General features: G+C 40.1%; 1 protein-coding gene across 1 annotated transcript in view; it reads right to left on the bottom strand.

The window, feature by feature from the left end:
* Positions 1 to 27,305, bottom strand: part of BBS9 (Bardet-Biedl syndrome 9) — a 327,568-nt gene that overhangs the window by 297,546 nt on the left and 2,717 nt on the right. The window contains exons 2-4 of the mRNA XM_074150186.1: positions 27,138 to 27,288; positions 25,885 to 25,949; positions 23,369 to 23,482 (exon numbers count right to left, since the gene is read on the bottom strand). Of these exons, the coding sequence (XP_074006287.1) occupies positions 23,369 to 23,482; positions 25,885 to 25,949; positions 27,138 to 27,288 (330 nt within the window). The remainder of the gene's footprint in view (positions 1 to 23,368; positions 23,483 to 25,884; positions 25,950 to 27,137; positions 27,289 to 27,305) is intronic.

Here is a 27,305-nt window from a genome sequence, read left to right as displayed (position 1 = left end):
ACAGCCCTAGACTTCAGGAGAGCAGACTTAAGCCTCTTCAGGGATCTGCCTATGAGTATCTAACGGGATATGGCCCTGGAGAGAAAAGGGGTCCAAGAGAGCTGGTTGAATATTCAAGGATCACCTCCAAGTTATACCATGAGCCAGCAATGCACCCTTGCAGGAAAGGCAGCCAACAGTAGCCCAGGCTGCATTAGGAAAAGTGTCACCAGCAAGATAAAGGAAGCAATCCTTCCCCTCCACTCATCATTGATGAGGCTGCATCCAGAGTACTGGGTCCAGTTCTGGGCTCCACAGTACAAAAAAAAACCCAGGGACATACCACAGCAAGCCCAGCAAAGGGCCACAAAGATGAGTAAGGAACTGGTGCATCTTTCAGATGAGGAGAAGCTAGAGAGCTGGGGCTGTTCAGCCTTTAGAAGAGATGGCTCTGGAGGAGTCTCACCAACGTGCATAAACACCAAATGAACAAGACAGACTCTTCTCTGTGACACCCAGTTACAGAACCAGCGTCAACAGGAACAAACTATATAATATTAAATTCTATCTGAACATTAAAAAGATTCTGTTTTTTTTTTTTTCCCCTGCGAAGGTCATCCAACACTGGAACTCATTGTCCAGAAAGGTTGCGGAGTGTCATTCCACAGTCAAAACACAACTGAACACAACTCTGGGCAACTTCTAGCTGAACTCACTTGGGAAGTGATGGGACTAGATGAAGTCAAGAGAAGAATCATTCAAATAAGGCATTCAAAGGCGGCATTGTATCTTTTCTCTCTGATCTACTCCAAGGCACTATGGTAGATACTTATTCCTCCAGGCTGTGAAATTTCACAGGATTTAGTCCTATCACATACTCCTGATCGGCAAACAGTGGAAACCATTAGAGAAACTTGATATGTTTTGCCCTTGCACGCTATCAATGTTAACGATACCCAGCTTCCACTTCCCAACAGTTGCTGACATTATCACACTGCTGACATGCTCTAGTCTAAACTATGAGTTAGCTAGCTGTATAAAATTATGAGTAACTAGTAAAAGTACTCCAAGAAACTTGTGCAAACACTGATAACTAGTACAGCTGCTAGCCCACTGGTTGCCACCACAGTCTCTTAGGTACAGTAATCTTAAATTATAGTTTTTGGCTACTAGAAATAACTAGGGGCATTTTTATTTGGCTTGCAAGAAAATAGTGCTCCATAATCCAGGTGTCCATGTGACCACATTTATTCTACATCTGTTACCTCCAAATCACATATGTTCGCATTCAAAGGCATACTGAAAACCCTCCCAACACTCTACATTAGCGAACTGTTCAGTTCCACCTCTGTTTCACCCTTTATCCAGAATATAACCCTGTAAGTCTGGGTATAGAAAGCCTTCAACTCCCCTTCCACTGTTTCCTGTGAATTTTCCTACCACCAGCAGTGTGTTACAGAAGAAATCTGCAGCTGTATGACCTACTTCCAGAACCGTACCCTTCCATGTCTAGCTTCAATGGAACTCTCCGGTATCTAAAACCTGAAGACAAAAAGATTGCAGGTACCAGCTTGAATAACTTTTTTAAAGGCATAGTAGTAGAACACATTTGTACTTTGTAAAACTTCTTACTTTTCATCTTTTCTTCCTTAGATATGGATAAAACCAGAAAACAACCCAAAAAATTAAAACCCTGCAAAAAATAATTTGTTGCCAGAAAACTACAACAGTAATCATGTTTAAAGCTTTGCCATGCTGCTATTCTATCGTTTTGAAAAGTTCTAAATATTACTTTTAATCTTATGATATATCAAGCAAAAGACATTTAACTGTAAAGTGAATGCCCATACTAACACAGAATTCATATTTTGTAATAGATTTAAATTTCAGGTACTTCTAGTTATACTGATGGTAGTGAGAAAGCCACCTTTTAGACAGCATCTGACCACAACCTTCAGGGTTTAAGCTTGTCCAAAATATACAATTTAGGTGTTAATTTCTATTCTTCAGATATAATTGATATACAGTGGTAATCTACTAGACACACTACAATTCAAATATCAGAAAAAAATAAAGGTCAGGAGAGGTGTTACTAAAGTAACAAGCAGTAATAGCTTCTGCTGTCACATATATTATGAATATCATTCTTATTCTTACCAGTTTCCTTATATCATGACAATGATAACTAGAAAAACTATAGCACCTTCTGCAATATATATGAAGCTACACGTCATATCAGACATGGAAGCATTCATTTTTAACATTCACAATCCCTAATCACACACAAATAACTGTTAAAAGATCTCTTAACAGTAGTGATATGACTGAATATGACCTGACATCATATGACAAGGTCTTAAGGGCACTCCAATGACCTCAAACCATCCCGCAGCCCTGAACCATACTGTCCAAAGAAACAAATATACATCAGGCACCTAAGTCTGAATAAGTAATCACTCTTTTTGCCTTTAAGAGCACAGCAACACTTTTTAATATACACTTAATATATCACCTAATTAATATACACATTAATATACACTTAATATTACTAATCTTCAAATTTGGATTTTAACTAGCATGTACTAGTAGATCAAACTCCAGTTATACAAACTTTTACATGTAAAGCATAATTAAAGAAAATTAAATTGTGTAGGAGCTCTTATTTCCCAGCTTTTTATAGGTCATCTTATTTCCTTTGGCCACTTTTTTTTTTTTTTAACATGTAGCTAGTGAATGGAGTTTTTATGTTTCACTTTAAGAAATGCAGTCTTCCAAAAACTCAGCCAGAAAGGTCCATTTCAAAAAAAAAAAAAAAAAAAAGCTTATTGCAGCCAATTGGCTTTGCCAGTGACATATTTATAAAGTGAAAATATAACCCATAGTGTTTTCTGCAGATCAGATGGAATCACTTAGTGCACTCTACATAGTTTCAGCAGCTTGCGCCTCAAAAAGAAAGTCCCATAGCCAGAAAGTGTTACTTTTAAGCACAAGTCCAGCTACTGTTGTTTTGTAGTTTTGTTATTCTAGCATGATATGAATACATTTACGTCACACTTTTAAACGACAGCGTATTTTTAGAGCTAATACAAAGCCAAAATGAGACACAGGTGGTAGCTCTTTGAAATAAGCTTCTAATTAAAGTTGTTTTGGAGCTCAAGTTTTTTCGCATGTTAATGATTTCCTCTACTCTGAGCCTCCCCTCCAGCACCAAATCATTTTCATAAAGAGTACATTATGTAATCACACCGCCTGAGCACCATGTGAAATCAGGCAATAAAACTGCACTATCAAATGGGATAGATTAGAAATCAGAAAAAGCTTCATAAAGTTACAGATTTTAGGGAGACGTCAGCAGAAATAACTTCACTGCCTTCAACGGTAATCAAAAGCTTCGGTCGAAAGAGTCATGGAAGGAAGTGTCAATGAAATAAAACAAAAAGATAAAGAGGCATTTTTAAGACACCCAGGGACCTAAGAGCCCTTTAATGATACACGAGAAATATTTTCTTAATTTTACAATAGAAAAGTTAAACCCACAGTGCATTGACCAGTGAGGCAATGCACACAAACTGCATTTCCACACGCTGCAACAAAAACCACTCTCCTGACTTGAAACAAGTAAATATGTTTTCCTTTTCCTTCATCGCTGAAATTTGACCCCCACAATTTTTCCCAACATCGAGAACAGTCTCCTCCAGTTCAAACCCATTTGGGAAAATTCAACTTGCTGCTGAGAGTAGCTTCTGAAGCAAAACAGATCTGGGTCAACTGTGAGAAAAGCACTTCAGGAATCACTTCTGACTAATGGAAAAACCATTTGAAAATATGTGGGACAGTTCTTAAAACAAGGTATGCCTCGTAAAAGACAAGTCTTTGGTTCAACTTCCCTAACCCAAAGCAGGAAGCACAGGTCAGCGTACCTCCAGAAAGAACTCCGAATTGACTAGCTTGGTGGGCTGGTGGCTGCTCATTTCGTTATTACAGGAGGGACCAAAGTTCAGGACTTCAGCTGCAGCCATCCATTCTAGGCCAGAGGACGTGACAGCACCACCGAAGCAGTGCAATACCCTGAACGCACAGGAAGAGGAAAAGGAAAAAATGCCGTGCATCACCCAATGCTAATGCATGTACCCATCCCAAACGATGCACAAAGTGTACGTATGTTCCAGCTGAGGCTGACAAAGTGATTTTCTGCTGGAACTGAAAAAAAAAAATCACTCCAACGGGAAAGAAATAAAAATAGAGAAGTGGACAGGAGTTTAAGAGAAACTAAAAGTGTTTAAGGAAAACACTAAATCCTCATTCTACTGATGTTAGCTTTAATTATTTGCTACTCCCAATTATTAAAGTATTGCAGTAAAATATGTTCACACGTCCCAACACAAGAGATGCTCCCCCTGCAACAGCCCACTCTGTACAAAGCTTCCCTGGTCAAGACACAGTAAAGCATGCAGTCAAGACCCACCACGAGAAAGACAACTTTTTGCTTCTCAGCCATCATACTGCGTTCTCTCCATAAAAATCACACAATGCTATGGGGTTCGAAGGGACCTCTGGAGATCATCCAGTCCAACCCACCTGCCAAAGAAGGTCCACCCAGAGCAGATTGCACAGGAACGTCTCCAGGCGGGTTTGGAATGTCTCCAGAGAAGGAGACTCCACCACCTCTCTGGGCAGCCTCTTCCAGGGCTCTGCCACCCTCACAGGAAAGAAGTTCCTCCTCATGTTTAGATGGAACTTCTTATGTTCATGTTTGTGCCCGTTCCCTCTTGTCCTGTCCCTGGGCACCACTGAAAAAAAACTGGCCCCATCCTCCTGACACCCACCCTTTAAGTATTTATAGGTGTTGATTAGATCCCCCCTCAGCCTTCTCTTCTCCAGACTAAACAGACCCAAGTCCCTCAGCCTTTCCTCATCAGAGAGATGCTCCGGGCCCCTTATCATCTTTGTAGCCCTCTGCTGTACCCTCTCCAGCAGTTCCCTGTCCCGGAACTGGGGAGCCCAGAACTGGACCCAGTGCTCCAGATGGGGCCTCACCAGGGCAGAGTAGAGGGGCAGGATGACCTCCCTCGACCTGCTGGCCACATTCTTCTTGATGCCCCCCAGGATGCCATTGGCCTTCTCTCTACCTAACCTTTTGCAGATTTCTGCCTGCCATAAAGCATAAGGAAGATTTTAGATGGAAAGGGAATCTTGAATTATTAACATATCTCCAAAGGCCAATCAGCCCTCACTCGCACAATCAATCCTTTAAGAGACCTGTGATACACTCCTTCATTCTTGATCCCACTCTTGCCAGAGAGGATGACATAGTTCAATTATGCAACTTGGGAATGATCCCTCTAAACCTCCTATTGACCTGAGGTGGTGGAAGGACCCTTAGGAAAAACACTAGTATGGTTCAAAGGAGCACAAGAGACTGACCTGCAGTGCAGAGATCCAAAAGTATCATAGCTGCAACATCCAGCATGCAGAAGTTCCCACCGATAGAAACCTGATATTTGGCACTGTGTGGACATGGGAGGTAAAGTCTCCTCTAAACATATTACAGTACTAGAATTAGCACAGTACTAATTACTAAAATTATAGTACAACCTTCATATCAAGCACAAAATTTTTCCCACATGCAAAAGTGGATGTTTATCTAGTGCAAGGAATAGTCTCAGGAAGAATGTTCAGGCAGCTGTGAAAGCAGTATCACACAAAGTCATTCTTTTTTCAATACAGCAGATTAATTATAGACAGTATAAATAGAGCGGGTCTTGAAAAAGAACATTAGCTGTGCTTGGGAGAATGGCTAGATGCATAGATGTATGCTGAATAATGATGATTCATGAAGAAACGTTAGAATTTAAGGAAAAAAATTTCCGTTTCTTGCCTTAGCTTCTTGAGTAACTACTTCTCAAGCCCTAGGAACTGCAGAAATCTTTGAGGCCCCTGCATTCAGAGGCATTACAATACTGACATACGCTTTTTCCAGAGAAGGTAGGAGAAATTCTAGTCTGTGAAGCTTTCCAATGTCAAGCTGCCCTCATCTGAAGTTATACACCTACCATACATTATATAAAGATTCTAGAATGTCTTACTGAACTAGCAAACCTCCTACAAATAAAAATGAAATAAAGACAAGTACTGTCACCAGTTGCCCTTCCAAATCAATAGCCTTTGACTGAATAGTTATTTAAGGCATGGGGATGTTTTTAAATGAATAACAAATCAGTAGCAGATGTTTCATCGAGCTCAATTACGGGTTGAATATAGGCCCTATTTTGCAATATTTTAGGTACTTTCAAAAGTTATCCGTAGGATCTTAAGTCACCATCGTACAATAAATCTACCACATTTAAAACTCCATTTAAGACAGACTTGCAAACTTATAACCAAACAAAATGACAAAATCCCACTGTTAAAACCCAGTGAAATTCCCCATCTTTTCTCCTATTTTTCCATTTATAATCCCCTTAGAGGAAGAAGTTTCATGATCCCTATGCACTTCCCAAAGCACCCTGATTCTTTACTCATTTTTTGAGATAGAGAATTGTTGAAAATATTTGCTGAAGAATGCTCTCCAGAATAACTGAAGTCATATCCAAAGAACTCATTAAAAATAGCTTAAAACAAAGTCTAACAGTCTGAAGCTTACAATGCAAAACTGGGAGTTTTACTTCACAGAACCTTAGGTGGAACACCTATACCTCTTCAAGAAGTTTCAAGTATCTCATTAAAATTAGAGATAAGCAGCTTGACTAAATACTCTCAAAAAGACCACTAAAATTCACATTTATATCATTAGTCCATATATAACCTAGGCTAGTAGCCAACACACAGAAAGGACTAACTCTTACCTTGTGGTCAAATGAGTCAATAAATTACGTCTCGATCAAAAAAATTACCATCCCTATTGCCAAAGCGGAAACCAATCTCAGAAAAGACAGCATAGCTGTTAGCAAGCAGGATCAATTTTGTTATCTTGTATTTTAAGACTGCTGGAAGCATGTTGTGAATACTCAGATGATCTTATTACTTTGCCACTAACATTGCAAAATATTATTTTCATACCTTTGCAGATAAGCAAGATGACACATTTTCATTTCAATCAATCATCATACTAAAGAGCAGCTGCATACATTTTATTTCTGCTGTAACCCTTTCTTGTCCTTTTTACTCACTTCAGTCACTAACTATATCTTGGGGAGGTTATCCCTGTTTATCTTTATTAAACCATGCTCATAATCAGACTCAGTCATGTTAAAGAAATCCAAAAATTTAGCAAGGCTGCAGCATTAAGTTATGAACACTCATCTGATCTGACCTTATAGGAGGGGCAACAGAGCAGACAACCACAGCAATGGATGGTAAAGTTAAAGATTAATTTTGTGTAAAAAATTAATTTTAAATCCAGTAACTCAATATTTTTTTTGGTCTGCTAAACTTTTCATGCTGGATTGCTTTTCTTAAATCCCTCAGAATTCTCCAGCTTCCCCTAAAACTTTAAAACTTTGCCACTTGAAATGACAGCATTGTACAGCACCAGTCTTTAACCCTCCCGCAGGCAGAGGCTCTGCTACTTAGCAAGAACTATGATTAATGTAAGCTCAAGTCTCATTGCCCAAAGCTTGCATCACCACCCAGGGGACAACACAGCAGTCCTACACAAAACAAGGATATACAATAAAGTCTACCAAAAATTTTCACTTTTTACATCTTCTTGAATTTATATTTCTTTGGTGACACTTTTTTAAAACCCTATTCAACTGCGTATGAACAGCTTACGACAAGTATTGATCTGCTTTGAGTGTCGACCTGCTGGAGGGTAGAAAGGCTTTGCAGAGGGATCTGGCCAGGCTGGATGGATGGGCTGAGGCCAATGGGATGAGGTCCAACAAGGCCAAGTGTCAGGTCCTGCCCTTGGGTCACAGCAACCCCCTGCAGCGCTCCAGGCTTGGGGCAGAGTGGCTGGAGCTGCCTGGCAGAAAAGGACCTGGGGGTGTTGGTGGACTGTGGGCTGAACAGGAGCCAGCAGTGTGCCCAGGTGGCCAAGAAGGCCACCAGCATCCTGGCCTGGGTCAGGAACAGCGTGGGGAGTAGGACTGGGGAGGTGATGGTCCCCCTCCACTGGGCACTGGTGAGGCCCCACCTCGAGGGCTGTGTCCAGTTTGGGGCCCCTTCCCACAAAAAAGCCATTGAGGGGCTGGAGCGGGTCCAGAGAGGGGCAATGAAGCTGGTCAGGGGTCTGGAGAGCAAGTCTTGTGAGGAGAGGCTGAGGGAGCTGGGGGTGTTCAGCCTGGAGAAAAGGAGGCTGAGGGGAGACCTTCTCGCTCTCTCCAACTCCCTGAAAGGAGGGTGTAGCCAGGGGGGGTCGGTCTCTTCTCCCAAGTCCCAGGGGATGGGACAAGAGGAAATGGCCTCAAGTTGTGCCAGGGGAGGTTCAGATTGGATATTAGGAGAAATGTTTCCCTGGAAAGGGTTATTGCCCATTGGACTGGGCTGCCCAGGGCAGTGGTTGAGATATTAAATACCTGGAGGTATTCAAAAGCCGGGTTGACATAGTGCTTAGAGACATGTTTTAGTGATGGTTTTGATCAGAGTGAGGTTGATGGTTGGACTCGATGATCTGAAAGGTCCCTTCGCACCTAGACAGTTCTATGATTCTAAGTTTCCCAATGACAAACCTATCAACAAGGACTAGAACAAGTGATCACAATCAGCACCAACTGGATACAAAAAAATTCTCCTCATGAACGTGAATTAAAATTACCTTGTCACATTTTCACTGATTTTTATCTCCTCTTATTATCTGTTCCATTCATTCTCTTTGCTTCGCATTCTTTTCTGCATTTGGAGGATAACCTCAGATCTACTCACCACTACCTAACATCTTGAAGAAAATCTCTCTTGAATGATGTAAGAGATTGATTTCTAATAGGAATGATTTGCACCAAACCTAATACCCAAAGCACGACTAGTAGAAAGCATCATAGCCTGCACAAGATACAGTTCACCCCTCTAGAAAAAGCAACGAACAAGGGGTTGGTGATCTTCCAAACAAATTTCTCTACACCAGGGAATTTTTGTAATGGAATAGTCACAGATGAACACCAGAAAAAAACCAAACAAAAGCTACACATATACATTTCTGAAAGACCGTTTGAGAAGATGAAAGGCTGAATAGTTAGAAACTAAAACTGCATTCTTTTGGATGAAAAAAATATGGGGCACCAAACAAATCTGATAGACAAATGCATCCACATGAAATGCTGGAACATTTAATAAGAAAGGACATATGTAAATAATAAAACTGTACATACGTTTGGAGTAATAGAAAACTCATCATGCCAAACTATTTATTAGACAGGGTAATTAATTATATATACTGCATTTCTAAACTTTATAGACAACATCTCTAAACTTAAGTAAAACATCTGATATGATCTCAGACAATCGTCTCACAGGAAAGCAGAGAATGGCAGGCAACAGCACTAAGAAGAAGAATCTGGGGATTAGAGTAGGATGATGAATTAAATGTGAGTCAACAATATGTCATCAAAAAGACAAATGCAAGATTGGGTCATTATTAATCTACATGCGCTATTAAAAACATATGAGGTAATTATTGTTCTGCTTGGCACTCACAGACTCTTGGCAGCAGTACTGCAGAAGCCAGAGCCCCACATGCAAGATACAAAACATTTTATACTACCAGTGCACAGCCATTGCACACATTTGGGTACCATACTTCAACAAAAGTAATTAGAAAAAGCATCATAGAAAGTCCATCAAAGTTTTGAAAAACAAGTCTTTCACTTACATACACAACTGCTCCCAAAGTTATGTATTTCTACAATTGGGTTTACTTCATTTTAATTATACTGGCTTGTTTAAATGAAATACAGATTAAGTAATGTATCTAGCAATTTATAACCAAAGCAAATGCCTGGCATATTGAAGGCAATGGGAGGTTTCACTTGGTAGCCTACCATCTTATGCATTACTGGTATGAAAAGTTGAGGAAGGTGAAAGGAAATGGATGGAACAGATGGTAAAAGATTCAGAGAAGGTTTTCCTTGACTAATTTTCCATTCACGTGTACAATTTAGAGAAGTGGCTCTAACTCCATTATTTAAAAACAAACAAACAAACCAACCACTAACGGGTTTCCAAAGTTACTTGAGGAACCATTTAAAAGTAGTCATCAACAGATCTACTCCATGAAAAAAAACCTCATGAAGACCAAGCCTTTCAAATAATCTCTCCTTATCCAGAAGCAACTTAAGAGGAAGGTAACAGTTAAACAATGTGCTTCTCAACAGAACTAGCCAGTAAGTCAAAGTCCAAATTTATACGGCGGCTGTATTTAAACATAGTCATAAGAATCATTTAACCTTACAGCATAAAACTCAGCTGATAATTTTTTTCTGACTAACACCTAATAAAATTCATTCTTGCAGAATTGTGGAAAAGTTAAGCACAGTCTACCCTCCTTATAAAGTTTCCTGTTACAAGTTTGCACATATGTTGTATTTCATTATTTTAAAAATTCCCCCATATACCACCCTCTGTTGTAACACTCAAACATACTTTGCCTCTAGGCTAGTGCTATAATAAAAGTAAAATGAATTCAAGGCCATTTGCTGAGAAAAAGATAGGTTCAAGGTATTTTCACACTTTTTAACTTTTTCATGTCAATGCTGTATTTTCTTTTTTCCTTCCCTTTGCTATTGTTTTATTATTTCCTTTTATTGGTACAGTATCCATTGAACAACTTCACATAAATCTGAAGTATCCTGGAAGCCAGCTTAAGGCATTAAGGTTTCAGATTAAAAAATAAATTCTAAAACCTGTGCATTATTAGGAGGATTGAGTTCTAACTCATTTGTGAACTCATTTTAAAAGGTTACATAAAACCAGAATGAATTCGCTGATTATTTAACTATTAGATACTGGAAGTTTTATTTTGTGGAACCACACAAAACAGTAATATTGCTTTTGCAGCAAGAATAAAAAAATCATTATCTACAAGTGAACACCATTCAAAAATAAGTCAGCAACTAAGAAAGCGAGGTTATTTAACTAGGCTTTCTCTCCGTCACTAAATAAAATTGTTATTCTATTTAAGAGTAACCCAACAGCTTGTGTGTCCCACTGGAAAAGCTATCAATATGCTGTTTCTTTAGCTCTTAAGTAAAAGGCAAAATCTTAATAACATAAATTAAAAAAAAACCCAAACCTGGAAGCGTTGAGAATGTTCGTACACTCACCTTAATGTACCACAGCCTGGAGAACAATCACAGAACTCAACCCTCACCTGGGAAAGGTCATCCTCCTGTTACAGCGTGTGATCATTCACACACTTCCTAAGCGTTTCAGGCAGTAGCTCAGGAAACCTGCACTTCACACACCCGTCCTCAAAGCACAGAATTTCAGTATTCACTCCTTATACATTGTTGTTTGGTCATATATGAGCTACTATCCTGCCTACCATTCAGTCTAATGCACAACTGACCACAGGAAATTCATGTGACAATCTGTAAAGCTACCTAAGCTTCACGTACTAGTGGTTTTGGTTTTACCTAAAAGCACTTCTCCGTTCTAACTATCCCTTCAGCAGAAATGTGTTGCATACACACTCCTCAAATGTAAGTCACACCTGACGCAAGGCAAACAAGGCAAAGGATGAAATTGTGGTCTGATCTGCACTTTTCCAAAGCAGTAGTAAGGGCATTTCTCTTTGGCTACATAAGAGCGTAATACCACCATTTCTTATAAGCATCAGTAAATGTCTCTTTTTAAAAGCAGTCCGGCCTGAGTAGCGTATTGACTTTCTCAAGATGCAGCAGGACTGAGGCTAATGGCTATAAGCTAGCCGAGTCGTAATCCATTCAACAGAAACTGGTAATGTAGGAATAAGAGTAATTTTTCCAAGTTTGTGTCTCTTTCTCAGATTTCTCAAAGGGCAGGACAACAGACCATGTCTAAATACCCTTAATGAGAATAAGACAAAGTCAAGGGACAGGACAGAGTTTATTTCTATGTGTTGCAGGGACAAAATTAAGATACTTGCAGCACTAATTATGTAAATATCACGTTAGAAAAAGGCTACAAAATTCATTATGAAGTAATATGAACTTATTTGCCCCGAGTTAAAAACTAGTGATTACCCATCTATAAAAAGTTTTAATACTGCCAGGAGGATGGCTCAATGCTATTGTTCCATAACCAAAGCCAATACTGGTAAATTGATTAACCAAAATTTCTGCACAGCTAGAACAGATCCAATTCAGCATTATTTTAACTAAAAGAACTAGACCCAAGAGATACAAATTCTACTAAAGAGAATACAAACAACATTATTTTGGTGGAACTCCAAACAAGAAGTTTAAGAATGGAACAAAACTATGATCAAATTATGTCAAAGTTTAACAATACTGACTCAAAATGTAACCATTATGTAGAAAACATAGAAAAAAGTCTTATCACTGCTTGTCAATAAACATTGTTTTAACTTTAGTGAAGATTAAACAATATGTAGAATACTGCTTAGGACTTGACTGTTTCTAGATTAATAGCAGATTAATGCCTTAAGAACTGAACTGGAGGTACACTGCTGCATAAAGAAGAATAAGAAAGAAAAGGATTTCTTAACTAAGACAATGTATCAAATTCATTTGCTTCACTCCGTTCCATTCTTTTAACAATCTCAAAATATGCAACTCATTTATCAGAAGCTTTCTATCAGCACTTTCAATCAGCCAAATGAAGTTCCATCATTTAGAGTTTACCAGTCCAGTACTACATTCTAAACTATTTCATTTATTTGTCCTCAAATATTTTTATAGTTCACAGAAGATGTTTGAGAGATGGTATCCAGTATACAAACTAGAGTTCTAAACCAGCACATCTCACACTGCATCTAGTACACACACCATCGTAAAACCAGCACAGCTGCCTCTGCACCACATAGCACCACACAACATAAGTACATCCTTGCTCACATCACTCCACTCCGATCTTCGATAGGCAGGGGAATAAGGAGAAAGCTTTGCTTTTGGGTGACCAAAGATTCCAAAGAAGCCTAAGATGCTCAATGACTTTCTTACTTCTTTCCCAAACAAAAATATAAGCCAGAGTTATGCAAACTATACTCGTGCTATTATGAACTGATCCAAGTTATTTAACATAATCTTAGCCAATAACTTGGCATTTGACTCCTTTATAAGAGTCTTATAAAGACCCAGAAAGACACACTAAAGATGTGAAAAAAGAAAATACTTGCCAAGATATTGTAAACCATCAGCAAATATCTTTTCATATAATCAAAGTTGAACTGTTAATACAGCAATCTCTGGTGGCATAACTGCATGATGCCATAATAGCATAAGCTGACCGTATAAGAATTACATGATGAAATAGGTTATATAAAGTAAAATTTTTGCAGAGTTGAGTGCCCATCATAGGTAAGGGTGCAACAGAATTCATAAAAGTATATCCTTTTTTGCCTTCATTTTCACAAATAAATAAATAAATAAATAAAAAGAGCTTAGAGTCACATCAAGTTCTTTAAATTTTGTATTTGAAGTAAAACATTAAGACTGTCCAATTTGTTCATGACTTAAGGGCAGTGACATTTTGTGGCTAGGTTGAGAGTTCACTTGGTTGAGAACCATTGTTCAGCACTACTAACTCGTGGCCTTATCATAAATCATCCTTTCTAAAAAAGGCCCACATGCCAGAATCAGAGCACTGCAAGACAAACTCAACTTACAGCTCTAAGGTCATGAGGAAGAGTTCAGAAATACGAAAAGCAGGTAGATGCATTCTACATAATAAAGACAATGACTTTATGTTGAATTTTTTGAAAATCTGGGCTAACGATACAGAATTTTTTAAATATAAAACAATGAGTTGACCTTCCTATGTCACTTCTTGAGAGTTTCATGTTTTCATTTTAGCACCAGTGTTCAGAGACAGCAAGGAACAAATGTGATGCTAAAGCAGCAAAGAAATGCAACGTTCTGTATTATAATCCTTCCCTTTGCTACAGATTTTTAAAGTTGTAAGTAATTTACAACTAACTGCCTACACTCTGCTTGATTTATATTTTCATTTTTGTAGGCTTTTTCATTTACTTTTTTTAAACATTTCCATTAGATTTGTTTAGGATTCCCAGTAAACAGAAAAGGGATTTCCTTGTTTCCCACATCCCTAGCCCCTTAACAGTTCAGCTGGAGGTGAGTCTAGTTCATTTTGCCTTTTTGCTAAAGTTCTGCAACCAACAGAAAACACTTTGTTACAACCATTAAAACACTTTTAGCTATACAGTGTTTCAGAAAGTGCTCTCGTGTTTTTTATAGTTCGTTAAGTCTTGCAGTAAATCCACCTGTAGAAGCAGTGCAAGTAGAAACGGAGCTCTAGAGATGCAGCCTGCTAAACAACCGTAACGAGAGGACCATCTAGTGGTGACAACCACAATTCACAGCCCGCTATTTTAACGACAAATGCACCTTGTCAGTCTATGCAAGTCACAACTTCTCAGTCTTTGGGGTTTTTAATCCCTAGCTTTAATCGTTTCTTTAATTTAGATTTTGACCTTCTATGATGAGACTAATTCAATGAGTTTGTTGATTGTCTTCATCTATTCCTGCTACGAGAACATCTATGTCAATTCTTCCACATGCGAAAGTTGCTCATAGCATCAAATCGTTAATCTGAAGACCCTGGCAAGAACTAAGCTGCTAGAAAATAGGTTTGTTTACCTTAAAATTCTCTCCTCAGAGAAACCTATAATACCTTTTTTCTTAATACAGCAGATCAAAAAATCATCAGCTGATAAATGACAGTTGTACTCGGTATGGTTTACATCTCCATCACTTTTTAGCTAAACAGATTCGCAGTTTAACAGATCAGATTATAACATAACAAGGGTCTAAGATTGCCACAAACTAGCAGGGACAGTAGAGCAAAAACTTATATTGGAGGAAAACAAGAATGTGATACACATCCAGTGGTGTTGGTTTCTGTATTTTGAACATACCAAACAACTGCAGACACATTCTTCCTCAGCTACCACAGTAATGGAAGCTGTGAGAAATCCTCCTCACTAATAAAGCTGTAGAGAGTAGCAACAGGGAGAGGCTTACCTAAGCACATGCTTAACTATACGTGGCCGAAGGAAGCTAAGTGGAGCTTCACAACCAAACCAAAACAAGCTCTACAGAGAGACCTAGATAGATTGGATCATTGGGCCAAAATCAATGGCATGAGTTTCAACAAGGGCAAGTGCCAGGTTCTGCACTTGGGCCACAACAACCCCGTGCATTGCTACAGGCTTGGGGAAGTGTGGCTGGAAAGCTGCCTGGAAGAAAGAGACCTGGGGGTTCTAATTGACAAGCGGCTGAATATGAGCCGGCAGTGTGCCCAGGTGGCCAAGAAAGCCAACGGCATCCTGGCTTGTATTAGAAATAGCGTGACCAGCACAAGTCGGGAGGGGATTGTGCCCCTGTACTCAGCACTGGTGAGGCCACACCTGGAGTATTGTGTCCAGTTTTGGGCACCTCAATACCAGAGAGATATCGAGGTGCTGGAGCGAGTGCAGAGGAGGGCAACGAAGCTGGGGAAGGGCCTGGAAAACAAATCTTATGAAGAGCGGTTGAAGGAGCTGGGACTGTTTAGTTTGAGGAAGAGGAAGCTCAGGGGAGACCTCATCACTCTCTACAACTACTTGAAAGGACACTGTAGAGAGGTTGGTGCTGGTCTCTTCACACAGGTAATTAATGACAGAACAAGAGGGAATGGCTTCAAGCTCCAACAGGGTAGGTTTAGACTGAACATTAGGAAAGAATTTTTCACAGAAAGAGTGGTCGGGCATTGGAACAGGCTGCCCAGGGAGGGGGTTGAGTCACCATCCCTGGATGTGTTTAAGAGCCGTTTAGATGTGGTGTTGGGGGATATGGTGTAGGGGAGAACTTTGTAGTGTAGGGTAGATGGTTGGACTCGATGATCCCAAGGGTCTCTTCCAACCTGGATGATTCTATGATTCTAAAACATGAAACGGTAATAGAGCATTTGCTTCTAACAACTATTCTGCTTCATTTCTGAAAAGCTCTGGTAGGACTCTCAGCCAATACTCCAGAGAAAAATTTCAGGCAGTTTCTCCCGTAAAGACAGGCATCCTGAAAACATTAAGATGCTTTGTAAATTAGAGAACCAGATTCTACTCCAATACAATCTAAACTAAACTTTAATAACATGAAAACTGAAAGTTTGGTCTGAATAAATCTCTGCCTCTTCAGGCCCTGTAAGGATCTAAAGGGAACTGCAAGATTTTCAGCAACTCAGAAATGTAAAGAACTGCTGGATTGAAACAGAGTTCCCTTCCATGCCTTTATGCATACCTTGCTGCCTGCTTACCAAACTGTTCCCCAATTTTAGTAGCAGTCCCACAGCCTCAGACTTCTGTTCCAACTTATTTTATGCATCTCTTGCAACCCTACCTACCCCATCCCACACTGTGGCAGGTTCTTGAGGAGAAGAGCGCAGCATGCTCAAGCTCTTTCTCCACAGGGTTCTCTATAAAGCAGGGGGCATGCCGTCAGAAAGTGGCTGAAGCTTGCCTCTTTCTTTGCTGTTCAACCTTTGTTTTTCAAAGGAAACTGACACTTTTTCTAATTGAATGAGCAGAGGTCACCACAAAGGCTAAAGGATGGGAAGTGGAAACTATATGCTGGCTTTACGTCACAATTTTCAAAATTGACTATGCAACCTTACAGCATCAAGAGACTAACACAGCACTTGGCATTGCAGGTAAGACCACAGCTGTAGTTCCCACCGGACAGCACAGATTGCACCTGCACATGAGTAGAAATCACATTATGAATGATTACAGGAGAAATCCGGACGCCAAGAGGCAAGTATTTTATCTGAGGGAAGAGCAAGCAGTAGCAAACTGCTCATTTTCAACAGCATCCATTGAATTGACAGGGAACTGTTTGGTAGCAGTCCAACAAAAAAGAAACAGAGCGTTAACTTGAACCCAAATAACTGTTTGTCCCAAGAAAGGACAGAGAACCCTCAAGAATGTTTTAGAGGACACCAGTACAAACTAGTGTACGCAAACTCAATCATATTTTTCTCTTGCCAGTGTTAACTGGTGTGGGTGGATAGAATGAGTTTCTTTACCACTGAAGGTATAGGAATAAATGCCACACAAAAAGGCATAATCTTCAGCAAGAGAAATCTGAGCAAGACTGAGCAACTTCACAGATCAAGTGCTCTGTGTGAACTCCTGCAGTGTTCTTTGCTTCCTCGGATGAAAGATTATGTTCCCAGGGGACTTACACTCACCCTCCTCCCTAGAACTCCCACAGCATGCTTTCCCTGTACACATGCTTTCCTCCTCCTCTTCAACTGCCATTCTCCTGTGTGCTTCAGTAGCTCTGTAAACATGACCTCTGAACTGCCTCTTTCACCTTCACATTGTTTCAAGGATGCTTGAATACAGCAATAAGACACACACTAGTCACAGCAGTAACAGAAGGAGGCAATAAATACAAAACCCCTCCCTATGTTTTGTTAGTCCGCTTCTGGAGTGTGATGTAGAGGTCAGACTGTTAGCAAAGCAGGCACACTCACTGCACTGCCACCATCATGAATTAACCTCTGCTGAAGGCGAGAGAGACTGTTAGCAGACACCTGGCCAAGATTTGCAGAGAAGGCTGAGAAGGCAGATAGTAAAAAAAAAAAAAAAAAAAACAAAAACCACACACACCCCCCTAAATATTTATTTAAAGATTGGTTGGCTCTCAACTGTAGCCCAGAGCATCGGCCAAAAGATACACACAGATAGTATGGCGGGCCAGAGCAGGACGGGCATCTGTTTACTAAAATTAACAACACTTGATAGACCTCCTTTCTGGTTCTTTCTGGCTGGTCTTGCAAGATGGAAATAAAACCACATCACTCTCATTCTAAGCCTCAAGGAGAGAATAGGGTATTAAAGACGTTACTTAAGAAAACTGAAGTAGATTCACTGCAAAAGGCTATGGGCAAGATTAAAAGCACATTCTTGACAAGAAATCTAAACAGACAGTCCAAGAAAGCCACATAAAAAGGACATTCAGTCCAGGAAATCTACAAAAAAAAGAACATTCTTTCAAAGAATTCCCCAAAAGAATTTTCTCCAGTGTCCATTTTGCCTATTTTTCTGATGCTTCAATATACGCCTGAGTAGCCTGCTACCAAGTACCTGAACCTTCACTATCATTTTCCTAGATTTACATCTTAAACAGAAAGCTTCTTTATCTTATTATATGAGCATGTATTATTTATTACATAACACGAATCTCTGCCTTCCTTGTTTATTAACATTTTTGCCACTTCAAAACAAGGTCATGCTTCTTCCACAGCAATAAACACACTAATGAGAACTGGGCCGCTGGGAAGAAGAAAGGAAAAGGAAAGCAGCCTGACACGCTGGGACTGAAGCGCTACTAGAAAACAAGAAAATTTTGCAAAACCTTACCAGAGTTCCCCCTCTGCTGTTCTTGCTCCTTTGTCAGGATTGGCCCTCATTTTGACCATCCTAGGTGTTAAAAAGTGTTTGTCTGGCTGAGTGGGTTCTGAGGTAAACTTTACCTTCTGTCTCCCCAGCTTACAAAGACATTTTCTTAATTACATCACTTGCATCCCCACAGCTCATGATAAAGTACATAAGAGACAGGTCTGGCATCAAGACTGAGCTGGTGATCAGATCTCAACTCAGATCTCAACGGTAAACCAACACGCATGTCAAAAATCCGGACAGATTATTCTGCAGAACTGCACGGTGGCACATGGGCATTTGTTTTATTCTTGAAACAATCCAGACGCTCACAACTTTGTTTATAATCCCCTCAATACATCTGTTACTGCAATTCCACTATAGCACGTCAGGAAGCATGCTATTCCCTCTTCTCAGATTCAGGAAACTCTGTGTTGACTTTCTGCTGTTACCAGGATTACGCCCATGCCCTATACACTCACCCCTCGAGATAATCATAGCATAGATACCCTCTCACCCATATGAGTTGACCGCTTTTCCCAAAGTGGTTGTGCAAAATTAGTAGGTGAAAATCCCTTCAACCGGTATGAATTTTGGTCAGCTGAACTTCAGCCCAGGGACAAGCCTGAGTTTAGGGTAAGGCATTGTAGAATTATTACTAGAAGTTTATTGCAGACACAGAACTGAGGGCACTGAAGAGAGACTTTAGGGCCCTTGGACGGCTGGTTAAGGGATCAGGAGCACAAGTAGTGTTCTCCTCTATCCCACCACTTGCAGGAATTGATGAGAGGATAAACAGGAAGAGCCAGCAGATTAACTCCTGGCTCCAAGGCTGGTGTAACTGGCAGAACTTTGGTTTCCTTGATCATGGGATGATCTACAGGACACCAGGCCTGCTGGCAATCGGTGGGGCAAGCCATACCCAAAGGGGAAGAAGAATACTGGGGCAAGAATTAGCAGGGCTCATTGGAAGGGCTTTAAACTAGGTTTGAAGGGGGATGGGGATGAAACCAGGATTACTAAAGAGGAGCCTGGGAGCAGATTACCACTGCTGGTGGGTAAAAGCACTAGCAAGGTCTTGCGGCCTGTTGTCTCAGTAGAGGTGGGGGATGGTAACCCATGTGGTGATGACTCCAAGGATAGCGATAGGCTGACAACCACAGAAGGGTCTGGGCATGGTCAGGGGGGTGTTGGGGCTCAGCCCCCCATAAAAGTGGCAGGAAAATTAGCCCAGCTAAAGTGTATTTACACAAATGCACGCAGTATGGGCAAAAAACAGGAGGAGCTGGAGGCCATTGTACACCAGGAAAACTATGATATAGTTGCCATCACAGAAACGTGGTGGGAAGACTTACACAACTGGAGCACTGCAATCAATGGCTACCAACTCTTCAGAAGGGATAGACAAGGAAGGAGAGGCAGCTGGGTGGCCCTCTATGTTAAAGACACATTTGAATGCCTAGAACTTAATAACGGGAATGACAGTGTAGAGTGTTTATGGGTTAGAATCAAGGGGAAGGCCAACAAGGGGGATATCATGGTGGGAGTTTATTACAGACCCCCAAACCAGGATGTAGAAATTGATGAAATATTCTATCAGCAACTGGCAGAGCTCTCGCAATCACCCACGCTTGTTCTCGTGGGGGACTTCAGCTTCCCTGATATCTCCTGGGAATACAACACAGCAGAGAGGGAACAATCCAGGAGGTTCCTAGAGTGTGTAGAGGATAACTTCCTCACGCAGCTGGTAAGTGGGCCGACCAGGGGAAGTGCCCTCCTGGACCTGCTCCTTGTGAACAGGGAAGAAATTGTGGGGGAAGTAAAGTTTGGAGGCTGTCTAGGGCACAGTGATCATGAGATGATTGAGCTCTCGATCCTTGGAGAAACAAGGAGAGGGGTTACCAAAACTGCCACCTTAGACTTCCGGGGGGCAAATTTTGACCTATTCAGAAGACTGCTAGACAAAAATCCCTTGGGAGGCTGCCCTGAAGGATATAGGAGTCCATGAAGGTTGGACATACTTCAAGAAAGTCTTAAAGGCACAGGAGCAGGCTGTCCCCATGTGCCAAAAAACAAGTAGGCGAGGAAGGAGACCAGACTGGCTAAATAGGGATCTTTTGCTGGATCTCAGAAACAAAAGGAGAGTCTACAACCTTTGGAAGAGGGGGCAGGCCTCTCATGAAAACTATAAAGAGGTAGTGACGCTATGCAGGGAGAAAATTAGGAGAGCCAAAGCGCAGCTAGAGCTCTAACCTAGCTACAGCTGTTAAGGATAATAAAAAAATCTTTCTATAAATTCATTAACAACAAAAGGAGGATTAGGAAAAATCTCCCCCCTTTGTCGGATGCAGAGGGAAACATAGTCACCAAGGACGAGGAAAAGGCTGAGGTGCTCAACGCCTACTTTGCCTCAGTCTTTAGCAGTGGAACTAGCTGTTCCCTGGACACCCAGCCTCATGAGCTAGGAGACAGGGAGGGGAAGCAGAACGAGGGCATCACAATTAAAGAGGAAGAGATCAGTGACCTGCTACACCGTTTGTATGCACACAAGTCTATGGGACCAGATGGGCTACACCCAAGAGTGCTGAAAGAGTTGGCAGATGTGCTCGCCAAACCGCTTTCCATCATTTACAGGAAGTCATGGCTAACTGGGGAGGTCCCAATGGACTGGAGGGTGGCAAATGTAACACCCATCTACAAGAAAGGCAAAAAGGAGGATCCAGGAAACTATAGACCTGTCAGTCTAACCTCGATACCAGGGAAGGTCATGGAGCAGGTCATCTTGAGTGCCTTCACAAACCATATAATGGGCAACCAGGGGATCAGGCCTAGTCAGCATGGGTTTATGAAAGGCAGGTCCTGCCAGACGAACCTGACCTCCTTCTATGACAAGATGACCCGATTATCGGATGAGGGAAAGGCTGTGGATATTATCTACCTAGACTTTCAAAAAGCATTTGACACTGTGCCCCATAGAATTCTTGTGGAAAAACTAGCTGCACATGGCCTGGGTGAGCATACGATCTTCTGGATCAAGCACTGGCTTTCTGGATGGTCCGAAAGAGTGGTGCTCAATGGATTTAAATCCAGCTGGTGGCAGGTCACAAGTGGTGTTCCCCAGGGCTCAGTGTTGGGACCATTTCTGTTTAACATCTTCATTGACGATCTTGATAATGACATAGAGAGTATCATCTGTAAGTTCGCAAATGACACCAAGTTAAGCGGGAGTGTTGATCTGCATGAGGACAGGGAGGCTCTCCAGAGAGACTTAGATAGGTTGGATCGATGGGCCAACATTAATGGTATGAACTTCAACAAGACCAAGTGCCAGGTCCTGCACTTGGGCCACAACAACCCCATGCATCGGTACAGGCTGGGGGAAGTGTGGCTGGAGCTGCCTGGCAGAAAAGGACCTGGGGGTTCTAATTGACAAGCGGCTGAATATGAGCCAGCAGTGTGCCCAGGTGGCCATGAAAGCCAACGGCATCCTGGCTTGTATTAGAAATAGCGTGACCAACAGAAGTTGGGAGGGGATTGTCACCCTGTACTCAGCACTGGTGAGGCCACACCTGGAGTATTGTGTCCAGTTTTGGGCACCTCAATACAAGAAAGATATCGAGGTGCTGGAGCGGGTGCAGAGGAGGGCAACGAAGCTGGGGAAGGGCCTGGAGAATAAATCATAGGAAGAACAATTGAGGGAGCTGGGACTGTTTAGTTTGAGGAAGAGGAGGCTGAGGGGAGACCTCATCACTCTCTACAACTACTTGAAAGGACATTGTAGAGAGGTTGGTGCCGGTCTCTTCTCACAAGCAAATAGCAATAGAACAAGAGGGAATGGCTTCAAGCTCCAACAGGGTAGGTTTAGAGTGGACATTAGGAAGAAATTCTTCACAGAAAGAGTGATCAGACACTGGAACAGGCTGCCCAGGGAGGTGGCTGAGTCACCATCCCTGAATGTGTTTAAGAGTCATTTAGATGTGGTGTTGGGGGATATGGTGTAGGGAAAAACTTTGTAGAGTAGGATAGATGGTTGGACTCGATGATCCCAAGGGTCTTTTCCAACCTAGATGATTCTGTGATTCTGTGACTGTCTGCATATATTTGTCATATTGACTCAGAAGACTTTCTTCCTTCATAAAGTGACACCACTCTGCCAACAGTTTAGGGACGCTATTTGTGTGGGTGACTACCACTCCCCAATATTGTTGGGCAAACTTTACTTCTGAAGAGAAATAGCTGCCATATAGACCAAACCTAAACACTTCCAGATTGGAACACAAAAACATTCATAATTGTGTCACAAGTTCAAAAAAGACTGATATCTATTAAGCTAATTCAAAACTACAAACGCACCATAAATATTGTTTTCCACTGTTATATTTTTCCAATCAAAATGTAAATATTTCTTTGAAGTCTGCATTTTATACCTTTAATGACACCTGATATTTTAGGTTCAGAGAATGAAGATATTAACTTTTCTCTTTATCCATAATAAGTAAGTTGCAGGAAAGCAAAACAGAATGAAAGTACAGAAGAAAATTATTTTAGACGGTAAAGTATTTTACAAGGGAAGAACCAGAGTTTTTGTGATTTTTTTTAAATCGGTATTATCCTTGTAAATCCATATCCTGTTCAAGAATATCCTGTTCAAGATGTGAGGAAATAAGTATTCTGCATTTAATATTCTTTGCCTCATTTTAATTTTCTATAAGCATCAGATAAAAGGTATCATCATTTATAGAAAGATGGTTTCCTCTAGACAGCAGCATCATGTCACCTTTCAAAATTTAAGTTAATCCTCAACTGTTCACAGTTAAACAACTAATAATAAAGAATATGCAAGAAGGAGATTACCTTTTACACCACCAAATGGACCATAAGTCATATTACAAGCAGTCCTCTGAAGATTGTGTTCATACATGAGTTTAATCTGGTACTGGTTCCCATGTTCCACATTTCCCAAAGTTCCTATAATAAATGAAGAGTATGTAAACATATCTTTGACACATGCAGTGTGGAAGAAGTAAAGGAGTTTAAACAAATTGAAAAATTGTAACTTACTGCTAGTGGCTATGAGATATGAAGGCTCACACTGCTGCTTTCTCTGAAAACAAATCACCAAGCTACAAAATTCGTAAAGGCCAGAACCAGAAATAAGGTCTCATTATACTAAATATTCTATAAAGACTTACACCTTATACCAGCAAAAGGCTGAGATTTTATTACTTAAATGTATTTTTCTTCATGCTAGGCACACCTCTAAGATCAGAAAAAAGTCTGTTCAAAGGGGAATTCTTCCGATGCTCTAGTTATTCAGTGAATATACTATATCCAACAGCCACCCTCAGCTGTAACAGTCTTCATCTCAAATTAAGCTGTAGCTAGCCATTAGCTATAATTTGACAAAGGTATGCTTAGGGCACATTTATCACTTGCCTTTATTCTGTCTGAAACTCAATGCAGTGATCAAGAATGCAAAGATAAGAGACAAATGTGTTAAAAGAAATTATTTTATGATTTACATCACATTCTCTGAAAAGACCTCCACGAACTTTAACTTCCTGACTCCTTCAGGGAACTAGTAAAAACTCAAAAAGTTTTTCTAAACACCATGCACCTCATGAAGAAAACAAAGTTCTTAATCATGTAGAGTAACACTTAAGGACTAGTATTAGCAAGAAAGAAAAAAAAAAAACCAACAACAAACCTTTGAGAGCAGTCGCATCAGCAGGGAAAAAGCTGTTTTGAGTGAATGATATCTAAGTTAAATCCTACCACAGCTTTAAGTACAGAAAGATTATTCCAACACCATCTTAAACAACATGCTATGAAAGATCTGTAGCTTAAACTAACCTCTTAGGCAATTTCTCCAACTGAAATCCAATATAGCTTTTAAGCAATTACCTGTAAAGCAAGCCCACATTAGGGAAGGGATTGAACAGATGTGAGGGGAAAAAGCCCAGGCTGGGTAAGTAACTAGCTAAGTAGCAACACCACAGGTAAAACAAGTTAGGAAGTAGTCAGTCTGAGTATACTGACTGCAATGCAATATCCAGGCCATTCTTTAGTCAGGCCTGAAGGATGTCAAGGGGAAGCAGCCCAGCTATTTTACTATGAATAACAGATACAGCAACATGTATAAAGCAACTAAAAACCCTACTGTATGAAAGTGTAATTTGCCATGGAAACAAAGAAATAATGATTGTTATTTCTCAAAGGAGCTAGTTTGGAAGTACCTGTTTAGATAAGTGAAGTAACATTAGAGCGTGAATTAACCCTAATACAAATTAGTATGAAAAGGCTTTTAAAGGATTGTAAAACTTCAGTTTTATTATTAAATACTTAAGCCATGTAAACCAAACAGCAAATTATAATTAGAAAAGAAATTCTACACTGACATTGTTGTATGCCATTAATGCAAATTTTAAAATAAATTGTTTTAATAAAAATTGTACTGGTAGGCCACAATCTTAAGACATAAGCGCTATTACAGAGAAGAGAAAGTATGAAAACTGCAGTACATCTCAAAGTACCACAAAGACCAATTTTACAGGTGTCTCTAGGTAAGACAACTAGAAGGAAACAGAATCTGTGAAGAGAGCGTGTGTTTGTAACCTATCTGCCCACAAGGCTGTGAATAGGAAGAAAGCTGCCCCTACAAGAAAACCTTGCTCTTTTAATGAAGGGAGCCACGGCTATCCCTGCACAGAGAAAATGAACAATGTATAGCTGTCTATTGAATTTTGAAGATGGGGGAACAATCAATAGATGTCTTAAATCTGTGTTTTTCTTTAGACATATATTAGAGAGAATTCAATGCACACAATAGGTATTTTGTGACTTGCCTCTTTACATCAAGAGAGAATACAGCACCTGGAATTTCCAGACAAAGCAGTAGAAGAAAGAGGATTTAAGAAAAAACGCAGTAGTTTCACCTTCTTGCCAGTACCAACCTCCTCTCGTCTCTTGGGCTATATTACCAATGCTCTGGCTTTCTAAGAAACTACCTGGATTTTTGAGTTCAGAAATAATTACCATGTTCCATTTTTAAAGAGCTAAGTAAGTTATCACTAAACAACCATTTGTTCATTAGCGTGCTGTAGAGTAACACCCACTCCCAAAATTGTGATGGGAACTAGTTGTTCACAAGCACTACCAGCCACAGACCACGACACACATCACAGCACCGCAAGCACTAAGCGGATCGGCAAATCCCTGGTTCCTCTTCATACATGAGCGAGAGAAAGAACATGACTGCAGTTCTTTAGGGATGATGAGCAAACACGGTATACACCAAGTTTAGCATTTTACCTAATCCAAAATTTAGAATACACTTAAAATCACTGGAAAGCTTGCATCTGTAAACTAACCTGAAACAGCATATACGCAGAGTTTTCGGCAATGCAACACAGCCAGATGAAGTCCTTCAGTACCACTATAAAGATTAAAAAAAAAGACAGTTTTCAGATAAATTCTAAGTAAAATGCATATAGGACAAAATTCAAGTAACATGTTCCGGGTGTGGGCCAAATTTGAAGGTTTGGGTGTTAGATGCTAGCACAAAAACTCAGAAGTCCTAACCTTCCTAAATTCATGCTGCAGTATCAGAAGTTAATTTCAAAATTAAAATGAATACTTCAAGGACTCGTTCTTAAAATAAAAGTTCTCCTAAGTAGATTCTCTTACAGACAATTAAATATATGTTCTTAAAGGACTCATTTTAATTTTGAAACTAGCTTCTAATACTGCAGCATGAACTTTATTTTAAAAATGAGAGAAAAACCTGTACTAACCACAAGAAACATCTGTGCTCTGAGACCAAAGGCCACAAGCTGAAAGCCCTACATCAGCTGAAAACTGCTCTTCTTCTATTCAAGTACTCACGGAATGATCCTGTGCAGGAATTCTAACTCCTCACCCCGTGAAATGATCTAAACCAGTTTCTATAGTTACAACACAAGAATTTTATTTGCAGGAAATACTGCTTAGCTTTGGGGGAAGAAGAATGTGAATATAGGATTCTAAGTTTATGACTTCTGCCTTATAGTTTAATTAAAAGTTCCATGCAGCTGGAATTTTAAAAAAAAAAGTAATATATGCAGTTGCATACATTGGAGTGACGAACCTCATATCCATTTGGTTTTTCTCTAATTTTTAAAATAAAGTTCCCCTAAGTAGATTCTCTTACAGCCAATTAAATATAAAGCCTTTTCCTTAGAGTCATAGTATCTGTTCTACCTGGCCACTTATTTCCACTAAAGTCATTGGAATTAAAGATCTTCAATTCTCTATTAAACCCAAACAACTGGCTAATATTACATCTTAGATTATAACAAGTTACTCAAGTTTTCTTGACATCAAAAAAAAAAAAAAAAAAAGGTTTCAACGTAAGGCTTTTCCTGTTCTACATGGAAAAATTGTAGAATTATCTGGAAGATTATCCTCCACATATACATTAAGCAAAAATTCTCTCATTATCAAGATGATTCAAAAAGCAGATCAAACGCATACTCCAGTATTCATAGATGTGCTTAGTAATTGAAATTGGAAACTCATCCCCTGAAAGAAAGAAAATCACATTTAAGCCTTAAATAAATAGCAACATAGCCTGTTGTCGACTTACGAAACAAATTTCCCCACTTCCACCTGCAATATTGGTTCTCGTAACTGCACTTCCAAGAGCAAGTCTTCAGGTTGTATTCCATCCCCAGGTTTCACAGGATGTGGATTAAAGATTCGAAGATATCCCATATAACTGCCCACAATAATTTTATCTAAAAAAAAAAAAAAA

This window comes from Numenius arquata, chromosome 7 (genome assembly GCF_964106895.1).
Source record: "Numenius arquata chromosome 7, bNumArq3.hap1.1, whole genome shotgun sequence".
NCBI lineage: Eukaryota > Metazoa > Chordata > Aves > Charadriiformes > Scolopacidae > Numenius > Numenius arquata.
The sequence above is the reverse complement of the archived record's forward strand: the minus strand, read 5'-3'. Positions and strand labels throughout refer to the sequence as shown.